We start from the raw sequence: 20,216 nt of genomic DNA on the forward strand, positions 1-20,216 counted from the left end.
TTGTTGTTCACTCATCATCCTAACAATCTATCACCACCAACAAGGTAAAATCTTTTGTAATTTTACTTTTAAATTTTATGGTTATATGATTATATCATAAAAAATAATATGTTCTCTTCACAAGGATTTAGCCTTGTGCTTATACAAAAGAAGGAAACAGAATATCCGGTTGCATTTGGAGGTCTTAAGAAGGACGCATCAGACCATGTCAAATATGAATTTGAAATGATATTTAGGACAATGCAGCTTCTTTGAGGACTCAACATGATCAGCACAAAGGCGTTGTGGAAAATCTGGTGAATAACACTCGGGTGCGTGTTTCCTTATTTTTATATATATCTTTCATTTCTTTTTAAATATTGTTTCCAAGATCTGAATTTTTTGCTTATTTCTAAATGTATACATTTCTCTTAACAGATTCTAGAAAGCACGATACAAGATGCTAAGTCAAAGAAAGATAATCTCAAAGCACGTGCACAATCAGCAAAGTTTGTTTTCATCCTTCAACTTTTATTTCTCTTTTTTGCTTGGAGTTAATGTAGTGGAGGACATTTTTTTTTGTATAGAACTGCAACAAAAGTAAGTGAAATGTTGGTCAATGTGAATACAAGCAGTGCTCTTTCAGCATTTGAGAAGATGGAAGAAAAAGGTTCACTTTCTTTCTATCTTAAAACATAGAAAAAGACATGAATGCCCTTGTAACTTCTTTTTTTTGGATGTTAGTTATGACCATGGAGTCTCAAGCAGAAGCGCTTAATCAGCTAACAAGTGATGATCTCGAAGGAAAGGTAAATTTTCTTTTTTTCTCTGTTAATTCCATGCAATATGGTAAAGTTATAATTGAAATGGCATTGTTATTTGTTGTAACAGGAAGAATAAAATAAGAATTGGGAAAAAGTAGCGATAACTAATGTTTCAAGTAACGGTTGATGGTTTACTTAAAAAGGATATTCATTTGTGTTTTACTTCGGCTATGGTGTGTTTGACCCTCTTCAGAAGTTGGCTTCAGGTGAAAATGATAACACTGTGAAGATATGGAATTTTGTTAATTTATACTTCTATTAGAGAGATGTATTCTCCACTATATTTGTATATGATTTGTTTTTTGTGAAATGTGAACTAACTAATAAGTTATGAACTGTGATTTGCAGTTGGAGCTGATACAGATAAAGATATAATTGAATTTCTCATGTCTGAAGTGGAGGCTAAAGACATCACATACTAGACTTTCAGCTTTTGGATTTGCAATTTATTGTTATCATCTTTGTTTCAATTGTTTAATATCGGGTATTGTACTTAATAAAATTTTTCCGTTTTGTCCATTTCTTTGACGTATCCAACCCCGCAAAGCGAAGATTCTTCCCTAGTTGGAATATAAATTCAAACAAGAGAACTCTAATTTTGACTTTTTATTATTAACACAATTATCGCTTCATATGCACCACCAATCACGATTTCTCCCCTCCACTGCTGTTGTAATGTCCAAACACCCACCAGATGGTTTGATTGTCTTCTTCGCTTCAACGCGAATGCCTAATCAACTATTTCTGGTACTTGTTGTGTCCAATTTCTTAAAATCGGTTACGCCAATGCAAGTGGTGCTGGAAAATACATCTATGAATTTGTAAGTTGAAGTTGTGTTTTCATATTATCACATCTTATTCTTGATTGATCGTCGGTGAAAGGGAACAGGATTTTTTTTATGTTGGCCGATGATGAAATTGAAGTCGAAGAAGCAGTGGGTTTAACTGAGAAGACGAATGGAGAGGCGATGAAGTCAAAGAAAACAGAGAGCTGAGGAAGGATCAGCCTCATGGAGAAGATAGATGAGAAGTAAAGGAGAAGCGGTGGAGGAGCAGATGAGGGAAACGGGATTAGATCTGATTGGAGGAGACATCGGTGAAGATTTGTAATCTAGATCACATAGGGAGACGCGTGTGTTGAAGATAGCAATGCAGGCATATGAATCACCTCTATGTAATCCGAGACGATAACACGTAGCAATTTTGACACAATAACTACTGACTAACACCTAACACATTGGGCAAAGAGGCAGCCATTAAAAAAAATCCACCAATAGCAATGAAGAACTGTTCACTAAGGGGCTTCAAAATTAAACTATATATAATTGGGTTCAATTTGTGGCTTATTTGAAGGAAAATCGTCTGGTATGAGTTGAATCTGATAAGCCTGAAATGATAATTTCTGCTTGGTATGCTTCGTGTTTCAACTAGATTTAATGGGGAAGACCATGATAATGTTACACTTTGGTCCCCAAAATTTCAGAAATATGTCAGTTTTGATCATGTAATTTAAATCATAGCTCGTAAAAGACCATCTACGAAAGAAATTTAAACCATAGAGACTATTCGTGTAATTTATAATAACCGGTTAATAAAAAAAATGGTTAAAAATTAAAAATAACAGATTAATTGATATATACAGTAAAAATCATAAAAGCAAAAATCATAAAATCATGTACAGTAAAAATCATAAAAACAAAATAATAATAAGTGAAATCCACTACCTACCGTGGCATTTTCCTTTCAAAATAGGGAAAATGACTCTTGAGGGTAATTAACTTTTGCGTTTGTACTCATTTGGTCTCTTTCCTTTTTTTGTATTCAATATACCATCGAACTTGTTGTTTGTGTTCACCATAACCCTTTTGACCGGCTTTTGACCTGTGATAGCCGGTCAAAGGGTTATGGTGAACACAAACAACAAGTTCGATGGTATATTGAGTACAAAAAAAAAAGGAAATGGACAAAATGAGAACAAATGCAACAGTTGGTTACCCTCCTGATTCATTTTCCCTTTACTCATTTACAACAAATCCCACGTCATCTCCCACTGATATTAATGACTTTATGAGATTCATTCTTGCTTCTCTTCAAAACATAACCCACGAAAGAACATTATTCATACATGTACAACTTTGTAATGCACTTGAATATTTATTAGGGGAATTTGACTAAGCAGACGCATTTCATGACTACATTTACATTTCCAATCAAATGATTTATCGTATCATGGATTCTAGACAAGTCTACAAACGAGTGGAATCACAAGTGCTGTGATTTTTGAGTTTACTTAGCTTTAAGATCGAATTCATGGGATAAGATACAACATCAAAATATGTACAATATCATGCTGCTTTTATAGACACATCACCATAATATACCTTGAGGTAAACGTTTATGTTGATAAATATACCTCTCATACACAGTCATATCCTTTTGCAGAGAAGTGTTGACAGCTAACTACAGTAAGCATAGCATAGACCATGTTTTAACGAGGTTACCCCTTTGAAACGCTCTTCATATACGTTATAGCCAAAGAAGGCTGCAGTCTTTGATAATTTTACAACTTTAATTTCATTTAACTTTTCGGAGAAAATGACTCAGGAGAGTAACCAACTGTTGAGTTCGTTCTCATTTGGTCTCTTTCCTTTTTTTTTTTACTCAATATATCATCGAACTTGTTGTTTGTGTTCACCATAACCCTTTGACCGGCTATCACAGGTCAAAAACCGGTCAAAAGGGTTATGGTGAACGCAAACAACAAGTTCGATGGTATATTGAATAAAAAAAAGAAATAGACCAAAAAAGTACAAACGCAAAAAAAAGTTAATTACCTCGAGAGTTTTTCCCTTTAAAATAGGGTTATTTCCATAAAAGACCCTACATTTTGATTTTTTTTCTTTTTAGACCTAAAAGTTTTTTCTTTTCCGAAAAAGACCAAACTTTTACCTTTTACTTGTTACTTTAGACCCTAATAGGTAAATTAAGTATTTTTATTTCATAAAAGACCCAACATTTTGTACTTTTTTCCAGTTTAGACCTAAAATGTTTTTTATTTCAAGACTAGTTGTATAAAAAACGTGATTATATCCTTTTAGTTTAAAAATATACATCGATTTAAACAATATAATTATTATGCCTACATTTATTTATGATTGTAAAATTCTTTGTCCATGTATATTTATAAAAAAAGACCCTATATTTTGTAGTTTTTTCCGTTTTAGACCTAAAATGTTTTTTTTTTCAAAATAAACTCAACTTTAAAATTGGTTATAATCTTCAAGACCAAATATATAAGGTACTTTTTTATTACGCCAAAAAAGAAAGTACACATGTATACACTAAAAAATATTATATGATCTATTATCTTTTGAACGAATATAACCTAGAAGAATTGCAAAATTTTATTTTTGTCTAAAAGATATATCTTGGATATATATTATATCATTAAACTTGATATATTATTTATAAAAAATGTTATTATTACTGCTAATAAAAAGTTCGATGTTAATTTGATATTTTTTTGTAACATGGATAATACATGGCTAGGAAGAATCTTTTAGCATAATAACATTTTTTTTATTTGTAGGAAATAAACATACCAGGTAATTTAACAAAACTGTATACAAAATATTTTTTTTTAGTTTGTCTATTATACTTATTTCGTGAGTTTGGACATATTTCCCTCTCTCACTTTTCTATATTATTTTTTTGGTTGAATTTTTTAATCAATTTTTTTGGAACAGTTAACAAACGAACTAACTATCATACTCCTAAACCAAAGCCATAGAATATTTTGTAGCATTAGCCCGTTATTGAATAATATGGTATAACTATATCAAATACATACATAAAAATATTAATCCTAAACATTCATAATAGTTTTGTTTAGATATATCAAATTCAAGTTTTGTTTAAAATTGCAAAATCTTATTTTGTATACAGTTTATTAAATTACATGGTATGTTGTTTTTTTCTACAAATAAAAAAGTTGTTATTATGCTAAAAGATTCATCTTAGCCATGTATTGTCTATGTTACCAAAAAACATCAAATTAACATCGAACTTTTTATTAGCGGTAATAATAACATTTTTTATAAACAATATATCAAGTTTAATGATAATATATATATATATATATATATATATATATATATATATATATATATATATATATATATATATATATATATATCCAAGATAAAGTTTAATTATATCTTTTAGAAAAAAATAAAATTTTGTAATTCTTCTAGGTTATATTCGCTCAAAAGATAATAGATCAGATAACATTTTTTTTGTGTATACATGTATACTTTCTTTTTCAGTATAGTCAAGAAGTACCTTATATATTTGGTTTTGAAGATTATAACCAATTTTAAAGTTGAGTTTATTTTGAAAAAAAAAACATTTTAGGTCTAAAATGGAAAAAAGTAACAAAATATAGGGTCTTTTTTTTATAAATATACGTGGAAAAAGAATTTTCCAATCATAAATAAATGTAGGCATAATAATTACATTGTTTAAATCGATGTCTATTTTTAAACTAAAAGGATATAATCATGTTTTTATACAATTAGTCTTGAAATAAAAAACATTTTAGGTCTAGATTGGAAAAAAGTATAAAATATAGGGTCTTTTATGAAATAAAAATACTTAATTTACTTGTTAGGGTCTAAAATAACAAGTCAAAGCTAAAAGTTAGGTTTTTTCGGAAAAGAAAAAAGTTTTAGGTCTAAAAAGAAAAAAAATCAAAATATAGGGTCTTTTATGAAAATAACCCTTTAAAATACTGTAATATAGGACCTCTCCCTGCTTATGTATCGCAATTCGCAAGGGCGGAAAATTGAGCTATAGAAAAGCAGTCGAAGCTTCAAACAGCTTATATGTTGCTCTCAAGCCGTCTGACGAGGTGCCTAGCTCTTCCACCGTTGACCACCAACACCACCCTTCAGGATATCGCTTCAAACCAATCCAAGGGTCCTCTCTCTCTCTCTCTCTCCGGCTGTCTATATACTTTTGTATTTTATCTATATGCAACGCACACACAACAGGGAATTCGTAATTGTGCCGTTTCTTTTGAGACTGGCTGGTCCGAGTATATTAAAAATTTGGAATATAAAACTTGCCGTGGGTGGTTAATTTTTGTAAACGACCAGGGGAGATAAGTGATTTCCTGATTTTACTTGGGGAATGCACCTAACAGGGGTGTTGTTCTTTCAACTCCTTACTTGTATCTGTCTGGTTCTGAAATTTAGCAAGTTAGCGTGATTTTTGTTTTTTTTTTTTTGGGTATTTTCATATTATTTTGAATGGCACGCCAGCGAACGGAACCAATTAATTTCACAACTGATTGATGTTGGTTGTTTATGTCACCAAAACCTAAAGCAATTAATTTTTGTTTTATAAATATTTAGGTTTTCATGCACGTGGCGTGTAGTCTGTCTGATTTTTAAAACATTGTTTCTGGGTTATGTTATGGGTTTCATATAGCAACAAATGGTAACATGGATTGGGTTGATGAGAATGAGATGGTTTTGCAGGTGTTGCAAAGGTTATCCTAAAGAAGGGGAAAACACAACTGTTTCGTGATGGAAGCCCAATGGTTTACAGCGGTGCAGTTGATAGAATTATTGGTAGACCACCCCCAAAAACAGGTGACGTTGTGCTGGTGGCTGACGGGACACAAAAGCCAATCGGTTGGGGCTTGTACAACTCCTGCTCTATGTTCTGTGTGAGGCTCATGCAGCTAGAGGAGGAAGTATCAGGGTATTAAATAATTACTCAAATTAAAAAAACTGTTTGATGTAGATTATTTTAACATTTGGATGGAATGAATGAATGGCACAGAGATCCTTCTTGTGCATTGAATGTGGAAAAGCTGCTTGAAACAAGAATAGATGCAGCCATCAGATTACGTAAGAGCTTGGGGCTCCCTTCTGCCAATACAAATGCATATCGTCTTGTGAATAGTGAAGGAGATAGGTAGCTATTTCTATTATTTTGAATCTGTTGTTTATAGCATTGGTTTAATTTATCCAAAGTACAGATTGTCAGGCCTTATAGTTGATGTGTTTGGGGATTTGGCTGTGATTGCGTCGTCAGCTGCATGGGTTGAGAAGTACAAGCAACATATTAAGAAGTGTATCAGTGGATTGAATATGATCAAGAGTATACTGTGGAGGCCGTCAACAGAGATATTGAAAGAAGAAGGGTTAGACTTAGACTTAGAAGAAGAAGAAGAAGAAGAAGAGGAAGAAGAAGAAGAAGAGTTATTATGTGAAAGGGTGGTTAAGGTTGTGGAGAATGGGATATCTTATATGATCTCGTTGGATGGACAAAAGACAGGGTTTTATGCGGATCAGCGTGAAAACCGTGAATTTATATCTACCATTTCGGATGGTCAAAGAGTGCTTGACATGTGCTGCTATACTGGTGGCTTTGCTCTAAATGCTGCACATGGTCATGCTTTGGAAGTCACTGGTATTTGTTTCCACTCCCTCATTTGTGCATATTGGTTATTTTGTGACGGCTGTAATTAGATATTATTAGGGAATGCATTTATTAATTTATTTCCAATAAGCAATGTGTATGTTGTTTGATTGACACACAACACAACACAACACAACACAACACAGGTGTTGATACGTCATCTCCTGCTTTGGAAGTAGCTAACCATAATGTCATTCTCAACAATCTGGATCCGGGGAAGATATCATTCCTGAAACAAGATGCAACTATTTTCATGAAGAATGCTGCTTCTAGGAATGAATTATGGGACATAGTGATTATGGATCCCCCTAAGTTAGCACCTCGGAGGAAGGTATTTGAGATTAAATCGTCTTATTAATAAGTAAGTGTAAAATGTAAATGACAAATCATATGATTATGGATGGATGGATGGTAGGTTCTACAAAGTGCAAGTGGAATGTATAGGAATCTGAACTCACTTGCGATGCGGTTAACAAAACGGGGTGGGTTTTTGATGACTTGTTCGTGTTCAGGAGCTATGACTCAGAAGAGTGGGCAGTTCTTGGGTGTTCTCCAGGTTAGTTGGTTTTATTTATGTTTTTTCAGGGAAAGTTGTGTTGTGTATGTAGTAACTAAGTGATGTGTATAATAAAATACATATGTTGTAGGGGGCTGCGTCAATGGCTGGTAGGAAGATAACAGTTGTACGTCAGTGCGGGGCAGCCTGTGACCATCCTATCGACCCATCTTATCCAGAAGGAGCCTACCTTACTAACATTTTATTAAGAGTCCTTTGAACTCAATTCTCAAATACCTTTTAACTTGTTGAATATTTTATTAATCACAATCACAATCAACCAACTTTCTAATATATCTTCCTATTTCTTAACATATCATCCGGTATATGTACTAGTCAAGTCAGTTGCTTTCATAACTTTGTCTTCACTTACTTACGATCACACATACCTCATTCACAACAATTGGGGCTTGTGATTCGTGGTCAATTGCCTAAAGTGAATCTCAAAACTTGATCATGCAAAATAATATCACCATTAGGTTTATGTTCGGTTGGATGATGTAGCCAGTTTTGTTGTTGAATACGTGACATAATAAATAATTTTAACATACGTTTGCATTTTGCAAAGATAGATCTTTCTCATTATGAGAATCAGGTATTTATATTTTAGTGATTGGAGCTCAATGATTTGCGGTCAATGGTTAGGAAATTCCTAACACAATTCTTAGGATTGTTTACTATTTGGATAAAACTGAATTGTCAAATTGGACAATTTGGATTGGACTATTTGGTTTGGATAATCGGATCTTTGGATTGACTTTCAACAAAACCGAATTATTATTTTGGATTTTGGATTAATTTTGGTTTATAAAATAAAAACCGAATAGTCCAAAAATTTTGAATAAACATTTATTATTTATTTATTTATAATATATATATCTATAGTTATTTATTAATTTTGTAATTTATCTTTTCAAATAGGATCAAAACGATTCACTTGATAAAAAAAAACATTAATATGCATTTTCTCTCAAAAGTTTTCTATCTGTAAAATATTTAACTATAATATATCTTCTTATTAGTTGTTTATAAATTTCAAATCACAACTAAATAATTTGTTTTCGCTTCTTGTGTAAAGTTGAATAATATTATAATTGTATGTCGTTTTAAAATGTTTCGGTTTTGAAAACCGAATTATAAAAATCGATCCAACCAAATTGTAATTGGATCAGATCGGATTTGATTTTAGTTTTGACTATTCGGATCCATGTTTTGAAAACCGAAATCAATTTAGATTCACTTGATTGGATCGGATCAAACCGATCCATCCAAACTTACACGCCTAACAATTCTTAACGCAAATTCTTAGGTTATTGGTTCAATACAATCATCTTCTTTCTTTTGATTAATTATTGCATAATCTGTTGTACCAAAAGGAGCACTCACTCATTCTTCCACAAACCCAAGATAGGGATGAAAATATGGCCCGAAAACCGAACCAAACCCAAACCGAAATAGGCCCAAATAAACAATTCGATTCGGTTCTCGGCTATCTATATTAGGTTTATTCGGTTCTAGGGCTATTCGGCCCGGAATTGAAGTCATTTTTTTAATCGTATTTTTCTTGCTACACCGAATGACCTACATTCAATCGATTCGATCATGTTTTTCCTTGTCCCTCCTATGATCGAGTTGTAAATTCCAAAAAAAGATAAAAAGAAAAGAAAAAAAAAACTATTGCATCATATTACCAAAGTCGACTTCCTACTCAAGCATTCCTGTTCAGAAATTGAGTGTCGATCCTTCCTATTAATATTCGACCATTCCTTCTTTGTCTCTAAGGATTCACAAATTCCTATCTTGTCTAGTCATGGGAAATGAGGTTCCAAGTCAAGAAACTCAACTAAGAAATTAAGCTTCTTTATGTTAATCTACTATGTAAATGATATTCTTTCAATGTTATTGTAAAATCCCAAAAGTCATGAAAAAAAATTTCATTTTTAATTAAGTAATCATAAAAACCAGTAGTCTAAAAACATCAATAGTGTCATCTCATATCATAATCAAAACCAATATCCAAAACATGTCATAAGAAAACAATATCAGAGTACAACACCCAAAGATCTCATGTGTGGAATATCATAGTGTGATGCGCTGCGATCATGCCGGCTCCTTCCTTTTCGAAGAAGAAGTACCTGAAACCAAAACTGAAAACCGTAAGCACGAAGCTTAGTGAGTTCCCCCATCATACCACATACCATACAATAAACATACTGCCTAGCATATCCGGGTGCTGGCCTACCCATTTGGTCTCTTTCAACCGGTACTGCCTAGCATATCAGGGTGCTGGCCTACCCCTTCGGTCGCTTTCAACCGGTAACCGTCTAGCATATCTTGGTGTTGGCCTACCCCTTCGGTCTCTTTCAACCGGTTACGGGGTCTATTTCGCCCCTACCACTACCATATAACAGCATACATAATCATACATAAACATACTGTCAGGCATATCTGGGTGTCCGACCTACCCCTTCGGTCTTATCAACCGGATACGGGGTCTATTTCACCCTACCACTACCACATAATATCATAGCATACTAGCACATAAATCATAACAGATAGTGCCATACCAGACAATTATCACAAAGACAATCATCTAACTACAAACTCCTACTAGTGGGTCGGCCTTGGTGCCTTAGACCCACTGCTACCAGGAAGGTAACTCACCTCGAAAACTAGAAATAGCTGAACAATCCCCGGTTCCGGATATCAACCCAACTCAAACCCCTACACATAAAAGATTTCCTTAATTCCCCTTTTATACTCATAACCCCTTAAGGGTTAACTTTGATTAAAGTCCAAGTCAAAGTCAAAGTCAACACCCAGGTCAAAGTCAATGTCAACACTCCGAGTTGACTCAACTCGCCGAGTTACTCTTCAACTCGTCGAGTTTCCATAAATCACATAATCGTGAAATCACGATCCAACTCGTCGAGTGTCTCCTGCAACTCGTTGAGTCCCTCTTTTTCCAACAGAGTCGGGACACTTCCAGAACAACTCGTCGAGTTCTCTTATGAACTCGTCAAGTTCTTCAGTCCGTCAACCTTCTTAATGCATTAAGTCCCTATTCTTAAAATCAAGGCCCTATCTTTTGGATCCAAGCTGTAAATACGTCTAGAAGGGTAAAGTTTCCAACTTTACCCATTAAGAACCTCTCCTCACAACAAAAACTCAAACCCTAACCCAAAATGATTTAGATCCGAATTCAAAAGTCATCAAAACGTCAAGATAGACCATGAGGTCATAGATCTGGACTCTAGGGACAGTTTGGTCACGTAAAGATCTCATCTTTACTCGCATGCATGACCTAATAGGGATTAAAAGACCAAAAAGATGGTCTAAAAGTTGCATGGGACTTCCATGGCCATAAAGTTGCCACCTTTATGCCATGAAGTCCCCTCAAGACCCTAGATCTGAAGGGTTTGCCCAAATGGGACGTCCAAATCCCAACCATCAACATACTTGGACAAAAACATGAAGCAAAACATCTTAAGACTAGATCTAAGCATGCCATGAACAAGGTTGAAGCTTTATACCTCAGATGAACCAGAAATGAAGCCCAACTTCTGGATCTACTCTCCTCCCACACGTTCTTGCTTCTCCTTCAAGCTTCTTCTTCTTTAAACTCACCAATAATGCACAAGATTAGCTCACAATCACCAAAAATGGCTTAGGGTTTCGAGACTAGGGTTTTGGGCAGTGGAGGCTGGAGATGAGGCCAACACCTTGGGGTTAAGGTGTTTAAATAGGGTGCAAAACCCTGGAATTAGGGTTTCATTTTTCCAGCCTACTCGTCGAGTTGAGGCTCCCCAACTCGTCGAGTAGGTTTCCAAAATCCGCATTCCAATTCATCTCTACTCGACGAGTTTGGGGCCTCCGACTCGTCGAGTTTCTATACAAAAGGAACCAGGCGTTACAATTCTCTCCCACTTATTCAGACTTCGTCCTTGAAGTCTGCTGCGGCTGGAAATAGCCCTGGGTAGTGCTCCCTCATCTCATCCTCCGGCTCCCACATCCATTCTGAGCCCTTGCGGTGCGGCCACTGCACCTTCACCAACTCTACCCTCTTGTTCCTCAGATCCTTCGTCTTCTTGTCTAGAATGGCTACCGGTCTCTCGATGTAGTTCAGGTTGTCATCTACCTGAATATCCTCCAAAGTAAACCACCGCGGTATCATCGACTATGCACTTCCGCAGCTTCGAAATGTGGAAAGTGTTGTGGATCTGTCTAAGCTCTTCCGGAAGATCCAACCGATATGCTACATTGCCCACCCGGGCTATCACCCTGAAAGGTCCGATATACCTGGGGACCAGCTTGCCCCGTTTTCTGAAGCGGATGACACCTTTCCAAGGTGACACCTTTAGAAGGACCATGTCCCCGACCTGAAACTCCAAGTCCGATCGGCGTCTGTCGGCGTAGCTCTTCTGCCGACTATGGGCCGTCTGGAGTCTACTCCGGACCTGCTGGATCTTCTCCGTCGTCTTGAATACCACCTCGGTACTCCCCATTACCTTCTGACCAACCTCACCTCATCATATTGGGGTCCTGCACTTCCTCCCGTAAAGCATCTCAAAGGGAGGCCGGTCGATACTGGCATGGTAGCTATTATTATAGGAAAACTCTGCCAAGGGAAGGTAGGTATCCTAGCTGTAACACCCAAATTTTCAAAACGATTTTTCACATTTTATAAAACACGTTTTCATTCATAATCGTTATAAAAACACCATTGTATCACATAACATCATATCCCAAGATCATAATAAAATCTCCCCGCGTGTGTACTGATCAAGCCGGCGCCTTCCTGCGATCCTCGCTGGTACCTGAGACACATAACACAACACTGTAAGCATAATTGCTTAGTGAGTTCCCCAAAATACCACACATAACACATATTAGCCACTCGAGGCTATAACTCTGTTTGACACTCTGGTCAAAGTGTCTCTGTGGGACCCCCCAGTCCCATAACTCTGTGGGCCCTCTGGCCCTAACTCTATGGGTCCTCTGACCCTAACTCTGTGGACCTTCCGGTCCTAACTCTGAAAACTCTGTAACATACATAGCATATAACACATAGAAATCACATCATGCAAAAGCATACACAATACTCTGTCTCATAGCTCTAATTACCACTCTAGGTAAAGTATAGTGAGAAGACTCACCTCGGGTAACTCGGTAAAGCTCGAACTCTGTAATGTCGGGTCTAGCCTCCGCCTAATCATATGAAATAAACACTCTGAATCAATACATCTCTCAAGGCTAGACTATTCCTCCTCTTAGTACTCTCAAAAGGGTAAAAGACCATTTTACCCCTCTCATGGCTCAAGGACCCTAAAGTTGACCAAACCCTAAAAGTCAATAAAAGTCAACGGTCAAAATTTTGAGCCGACTCGCCGAGTGCACAAATGTGACTCGGCGAGTTCAGTCGTGAACTCGAGTCCTCTATTCCCCCTCTGACTCACTGAGTTATTCCCCCAACTCGGCAAGTCACTCACTGAGTGATTCACGGGAAACCCTAACCCTACTCGCCGAGTCTGCCCTTGGACTCGGCGAGTTCATGTCATGCACCAACTCAAATGACCTCCTGAGGTCAGATCTGTTCCTCTAATCCCTAGATCTAGCCTTCCCAACCACTATAATCACGTAAAGTCTCGATCTTGATGCACAAGCAACATTTATATGACCATATATGATGATTTAGCCCCAAATACCTTAACCCAAGGCCATGACCTCTATTGTTCTTCATAAAGCTTGATGAATAAGGCTCTCTGGACCTTTATGGATCCAGATCCAAAGCCTTATCACCAGAAGGGGCTATTTGGACATCAAATCTAACCAACAAAGGGTCTAAGAAACCCTAAATCCATATGATCATCATAAGAACAGAAGGAGAGTCGAATTACTACCTCAAATGTGAAGATCTTAGCTCCAAATCCACAGAATAGCAACCTCCTATGCTTCCTCTTTGCTAGTACCTCCTTCTTCTTGCTAAACAACACTTCCAAGGTCAAGAATGGCTTCCTTTCTCTCTCAAAACGCTCAAGCACTCTAGGGTTTCTCTCTATGGTCTGGTAGCCGCCATTGAAGGCCATAAGGGCCTTTAAATAGGTCCCAAACCCAAGAAATTAGGGTTTCATTAAACAGCGTGGACTCGCCGAGTCCACGTATGGACTCGCCGAGTCCAGTCATTAACCCGGATGGAGATTCGCGACTCTACTCGGCGAGTCTGAGCGCCTACTCGCCGAGTCTCTCTCCAAAACTCAATAAAATACATAATTTAAGATACCTGGGAATCCGGATGTTACAATTCTCCCCCACTAGAATCAGACTTCACCCTCGAAGTCTCACTCCACAAATAACTCTGGATACTGCTCGCGCATCTCTAACTCCGGCTCCCAGGTCATTTCAGAACCCTTTCGATGTTGCCACTGGACTTGAACCAATGGCACCTCCTTGTTTCTCAAAGTCTTGATCCTTCGATCCACAATCGCAACCGGTCTCTCAACATAATTCAGGCTCGCATCTACCTGAATGTCCTCTAACGGAACCACTGCCGACTCATCAGCGATACACTTCCTCAACTGAGACACGTGGAAGGTATCGTGAATCTGGCTCAACTCCGTAGGTAGCTCCAAACGATACGCTACCCTGCCCACCCTGGCAGTCACCCTGAAAGGACCAATATACCGAGGTCCCAACTTACCCCTATTCCTGAATCGGATCACCCCCTTCCAAGGAGATACCTTCAGGAGTACTAAATCACCAACCTGGAACTCAAGCCCCGAGCGACGTCTGTCCGCATAACTCTTCTGGCGGCTCTGAGCGGTCAACAACCTCTGTTTGACCTGCTGAATCTGCTCAGTCGTCTGAAGTACTATCTCTGTACTACCCATCACACGCTGTCCGACCTCACCCCAGCAAATAGGAGTCCGACACCTCCTCCCATACAACAGCTCAAAGGGTGGCATACCGATGCTCGAATGATGGCTGTTGTTATAGGAAAACTCAGCCAAGGGCAAGTATGTGTCCCAACTCCCTCCGAAATCCAACACACATGCCCGAAGCATGTCCTCGAGCGTCTGAATCGTCCGCTCACTCTGCCCATCTGTCTGGGGGTGGTATGCGGTACTAAAATGTAGCCTCGTACCCAACTCCTCATGAAACTTCTTCCAGAATCTGGAAGTGAAACGCACATCTCGATCTGAGACGATCGAGATCGGCACTCCATGCCGTGATACCACCTCCCTCACGTACAACTCTGCCAACCTCTCGGCGGAGGAGCTCTCACTGATAGCAAGGAAGTGAGCGCTCTTCGTCAACCTGTCCACAATCACCCAAATTGCATCGACGCCCCTCGCAGTCCTTGGAAATTTGGTGATAAAATCCATGGTAATCTGTTCCCACTTCCACTCGGGAACCTCCAACGGCTGCAACTTACCATGCGGCCTCTGGTGCTCGGCCTTAACCCTGCGACAGGTCAAGCACCTCTCATCAACCCATGCTACATCCCTCTTCATACAGGGCCACCAATAATCTCTTCTCAGGTCCAAATACATCTTAGTGGCCCCGGGATGGATCGAAAACCTCGATCGGTGTGCCTCCTCCATCAATATGGTACGTGCCCCGCCCACAAATGGCACCCAGATCCGACCCTGGAAGGTCATAAACCCTCTGCTATCGGTAACAAACTCCGATACATATCCGATAACCCGCTCTCTCTTGCGGTTCTCCGGTCTCACGGCCTCAGCCTGGGCCCCTTGGATGGTGTCCAACACTGGAGTCATCACTGTCAATCTCATACAAACGTCCCATATCGGGGCGCTCTCCGCCCTACGACTTAGGGCATCGGCTACAACGTTAGCCTTGCCCGGGTGGTACAGGATCTCACAATCGTAATCCTTTACCACGTCCAACCATCTCCTCTGGCGCATATTCAGGTTGGGTTGATCCATCAAGTACTTCAAGCTCTTGTGGTCCGTGTATATGGTACACCGAACCCCATACAGATAGTGACGCCAGATCTTGAGGGCGAACACTACAGCCCCCAACTCCAGATCGTGGGTGGGATACCTCGTCTCGTGAGGCTTCAGCTGCCTCGATGCGTATGCTATCACATGCCCTCTCTGCATCAGCACCGCTCCCAGCCCCGATATCGATGTGTCACAATACACCACAAAGTCCTCCATCCCCTCCGGAAGGGCTAACACTGGGGCTTCGCACAGTCTCTGGCGAAGTGTGTCGAAGGAGGCCTGCTGCTCTGGTCCCCATGAAAAAGCAACACCCTTCCGGGTCAACCTGGTGAGTGGCACGGCGATCTTGGAGAAATCCCTGATAAATCTCCGATAATAGCCAGCCAACCCTAAGAAACTCCTGATCTCGGTGGGGGATCTCGGCACCTCCCAACTCATAACCGCCTCAATCTTGGCCGGGTCGACCAATATCCCATTCTGGTTAACGAGGTGTCCTAGGAACTGGACCTCTCGTAACCAGAAATCACACTTGGAGAATTTGGCATAAAGCCTCTCCGATCTCAAAACTCCAAGTAACTCTCTCAAATGCTCCTCATGCTGCTCTCTGGATCTCGAATACACCAGTATATCATCGATGAACACGATCACCGAACGGTCCAACATCGGTCTGCATACTCTGTTCATGAGATACATGAACGCCGCCGGTGCATTGGTGAGCCCGAAAGGCATCACCACGAACTCGTAATGCCCGTAACGAGTCCTGAACGTTGTCTTCTGGATATCCTCATCTCGTACTCTCATCTGATGATATCCAGACCTCAAGTCGATCTTGGAAAACCAAGACGCTCCATGCAACTGATCGAATAAATCGTCGATCCTCGGTAAGGGGTAACGGTTCTTGACCGTCAGTTTGTTCAGCTCCCGGTAATCAATGCACATCCGGTGTGAACCATCCTTTTTCTTGACAAAAAGGATCGGCGCTCCCCACGGCGAGCTACTCGGCCGTATAAACCCCTTCCCCAGCAGCTCCTGAAGCTGCGAGGATAACTCCTGCATCTCTGGTGGCGCAAGGCGATAGGGCGCCTTGGCGATAGGCGCTGCCCCCAGAACCAAATCAATACGGAACTCTACCTGCCTCTCGGGAGGCACACCCGGCAACTCCTAGGGGAAAACAACTGGGAACTCGCGCACTATCGGGACCTCATCGATCGACCTCGGTCTCTCTGCATCTACTCTCGTATCCACCACATAAGCCACAAACCCACTACAGCCCTGCTGTAAACTCTGCCTCGCTCTAGCGGCCGAACAAAATGCTGACCCAGAATGGGAACCCTCGCCGTACACCGTAAGTACTCCCCCACTGGGGTCTCGTATCGTCATCAACTGTCGCTCACAGTCAATCACAGCTCCGAAACTGCTCAACCAATCCATGCCCACTATGACACATACGTCCCCCATAGCAATCGGGACCAGATCTATCGGAAACTCGACACCGAAGATCTCGAGTACACATCCTCGAATCACATCAGTAGCATACACCGCTCGCTCGTCAGCTATGGAAACTCGTAGAGGTCGACTCAACGCCTCACGCTGGGTACTGATGTGCTGACTAAACGCTAGTGACACAAAAGACCGACTTGCACCCAAGTCAAATAACACCAAGGCAGGTACAGAACACACAAGAAATGTACCTACGCATATCACAATATAAGCATAACACTACAAACTCAAAATAAACAGAGGAAGAATACATACCAGCTACCACATCGGGTGCTGCGCGGACCTCCTCCGTTGTCAACTGGAAGGCTCTCCCGCGATCCTTCGGTGCCTCAGCCTTTGCCGGCCAACTCTCTGTAGCTCGAACAGCAGCAGGAGCAGATCCCTGAGAAGCTCCCTGAGCTGACCCTCGTAACTGTGGACACTCGGCCTTCCGGTGTCCGGTCTGGTTGCAGTGAAAACAGACTGCAAACCCCTTGGGGCAATCCTTGGCCATATGCCCCTCCTTGCCACATTTGTAGCAAGACCCTGCTCTGCACACTCCATCATGACTCTTGCCGCACTTGCCACAAGTGCGGCCCCTCTGGCTCCCTGATCTCGAATCGGCAGGCTTGGCCCGCTTGGCTGCCGGATGAGACTGTGTCGGTCGCCGATCCCTCCCCTGAGACTCCACCTCCTCCCTAGCCTGAGTCTCCAGCTCTATCTCCCTCTTCTGGGCATTTGCCTTAAGCTCGGCAAATGTCCGGTACGTCGAGTTCGCCACGAACTCTCGTATATCCCTCCTCAAAATGCTCAGATATCGGCTCATACGTGCCTGCTCGGAGGACACGTGCTCTGGGCAGAACATTGCCCGCTCATGGAACATCCTGGTGATCACTGTAACAGACTCTGTACCCTGCTTGAGGGTCAAAAACTCCTGGGCCAAACGCTCCCTCTCCACCTGGGGAACGTACTCTTCTCGGAACATAGCAGTGAACCTCTCCCAGGTCACTGCAACAAGCTCAGTAGGCGAATAGTGCGCCGTCACAAACTTCCACCAGTCCTTCGCTCCCAAGCGAAGCTGGTTCAACGCGAACCGGACTCTCAAATGCTCTGGAGATGAGCAAGTAAAGAAACACCCCTCAATGTCTGATATCCACCTCATCGCTGCAATCGGGTCCTGGGTCCCATCAAACTCCGGTGGTTTTGTGTTGCTGAACTCACGAAACAGCAACACATCACCACCCTGCGGCCTAGTCGCAGCTATAGCTGCAGTGGCCGCAGCAACCGCAGCCTCAGAAAGAGCAACGTATCTCTCGTCAAATGTCTCTATCAGTGTGGTATTGATAGACCCGAACATCTCTGGTATCTCTGCCCTGATGGCCGCAGCCACCTCCTCATGAATGATCCTACGGATCTCCTCATCACTAGTACTGCTGCTCTCTGGTGTGTGGCGTGTCCCAACCATGATGTCTCTGAAATACAAAATAATAAATATCAGGGACTCGCTCGAGTATACTCGCACTCGATAACTCCACCCTACTTGCTCCTTAGTACCCAATGGATTCTTACTTAGGGTGCGCACTGCTCCGGTGTCTTCAGTAGTACGGGCCCTATACTACCGTCCACACCGCATCAGCATCCACTCTAAGTCCTCCTCCTTGGATCCCAAGTCCCAAGTACTCTACTCTCTTTAACCATATGCTACTCACTAGCGGCTCTCTCATAAACTCCTCGCTGCTATCTAAACACTCTCAAGTATCCCTAGCAGCAAAACTCCTAGACTAGGGCATCACATATCAGGCCACTCTAGTCCTAAGAATGCCTAGTCTACTCTAGCATGCATAGCATAACTCATCATATATCAAAACATAATATATCTCATAACACTAATTACAAGGGTATTTTGGGAAATCACCGTTCGGGCGCTGGCTGATCGTACACACGGCTCTGCTCTGTTTATCTCAAAACTCTTTTTACTCTTTTAAAAAGTTTTTAGTCATCAAAATTTCTCTCAAATCCTCAGTTTGAGTTCAGATACGCCCGAAGATGAATCCGAATCCCTCAAACCAAGGCTCTGATACCAACTTGTAACACCCAAATTTTCAAAACGATTTTTCACATTTTATAAAACACGTTTTCATTCATAATCGTTATAAAAACACCATTGTATCACATAACATCATATCCCAAGATCATAATAAAATCTCCCCGCGTGTGTACTGATCAAGCCGGCGCCTTCCCGCGATCCTCGCTGGTACCTGAGACACATAACACAACACTGTAAGCATAAATGCTTAGTGAGTTCCCCAAAATACCACACATAACACATATTAGCCACTCGAGGCTATAACTCTGTTTGACACTCTGGTCAAAGTGTCTCTGTGGGACCCCCCAGTCCCATAACTCTGTGGGCCCTCTGGCCCTAACTCTATGGGTCCTCTGACCCTAACTCTGTGGACCTTCCGGTCCTAACTCTGAAAACTCTGTAACATACATAGCATATAACACATAGAAATCACATCATGCAAAAGCATACACAATACTCTGTCTCATAGCTCTAATTACCACTCTAGGTAAAGTATAGTGAGAAGACTCACCTTGGGTAACTCGGTAAAGCTCGAACTCTGTAATGTCGGATCTAGCCTCCGCCTAATCATATGAAATAAACACTCTGAATCAATACATCTCTCAAGGCTAGACTATTCCTCCTCTTAGTACTCTCAAAAGGGTAAAAGACCATTTTACCCCTCTCATGGCTCAAGGACCCTAAAGTTGACCAAACCCTAAAAGTCAATAAAAGTCAACGGTCAAACTTTTGACCCGACTCGGCGAGTTCAGTCGTGAACTCGAGTCCTCTATTCCCCCTTTGACTCACTGAGTCATTCCCCCAACTCGGCAAGTCACTCACTGAGTGATTCACGGGAA

At 40.7% G+C, this 20,216-nt stretch overlaps 1 protein-coding gene across 1 annotated transcript; it reads left to right on the forward strand.

Moving 5' to 3' along the window:
- Positions 1–5,630: 5,630 nt before the first annotated feature.
- On the forward strand, positions 5,631–8,162 carry LOC145125727 (S-adenosyl-L-methionine-dependent methyltransferases superfamily protein). The gene is made up of 7 exons (XM_079061150.1): positions 5,631–5,780; positions 6,344–6,569; positions 6,651–6,785; positions 6,850–7,283; positions 7,439–7,623; positions 7,708–7,848; positions 7,940–8,162. The coding sequence occupies exons 1-7, from the start codon at positions 5,687–5,689 to the stop codon at positions 8,066–8,068; spliced, it is 1,344 nt and encodes a 447-aa protein (XP_078917276.1). The 5' UTR covers positions 5,631–5,686; the 3' UTR covers positions 8,069–8,162.
- Positions 8,163–20,216: the final 12,054 nt, after the last annotated feature.

The sequence above is a fragment of the Lactuca virosa genome, chromosome 7 (assembly GCF_052849685.1).
Source record: "Lactuca virosa cultivar CGN04683 chromosome 7, Lactuca_virosa_CGN04683_v6, whole genome shotgun sequence".
Classification (NCBI taxonomy): domain Eukaryota; kingdom Viridiplantae; phylum Streptophyta; class Magnoliopsida; order Asterales; family Asteraceae; genus Lactuca; species Lactuca virosa.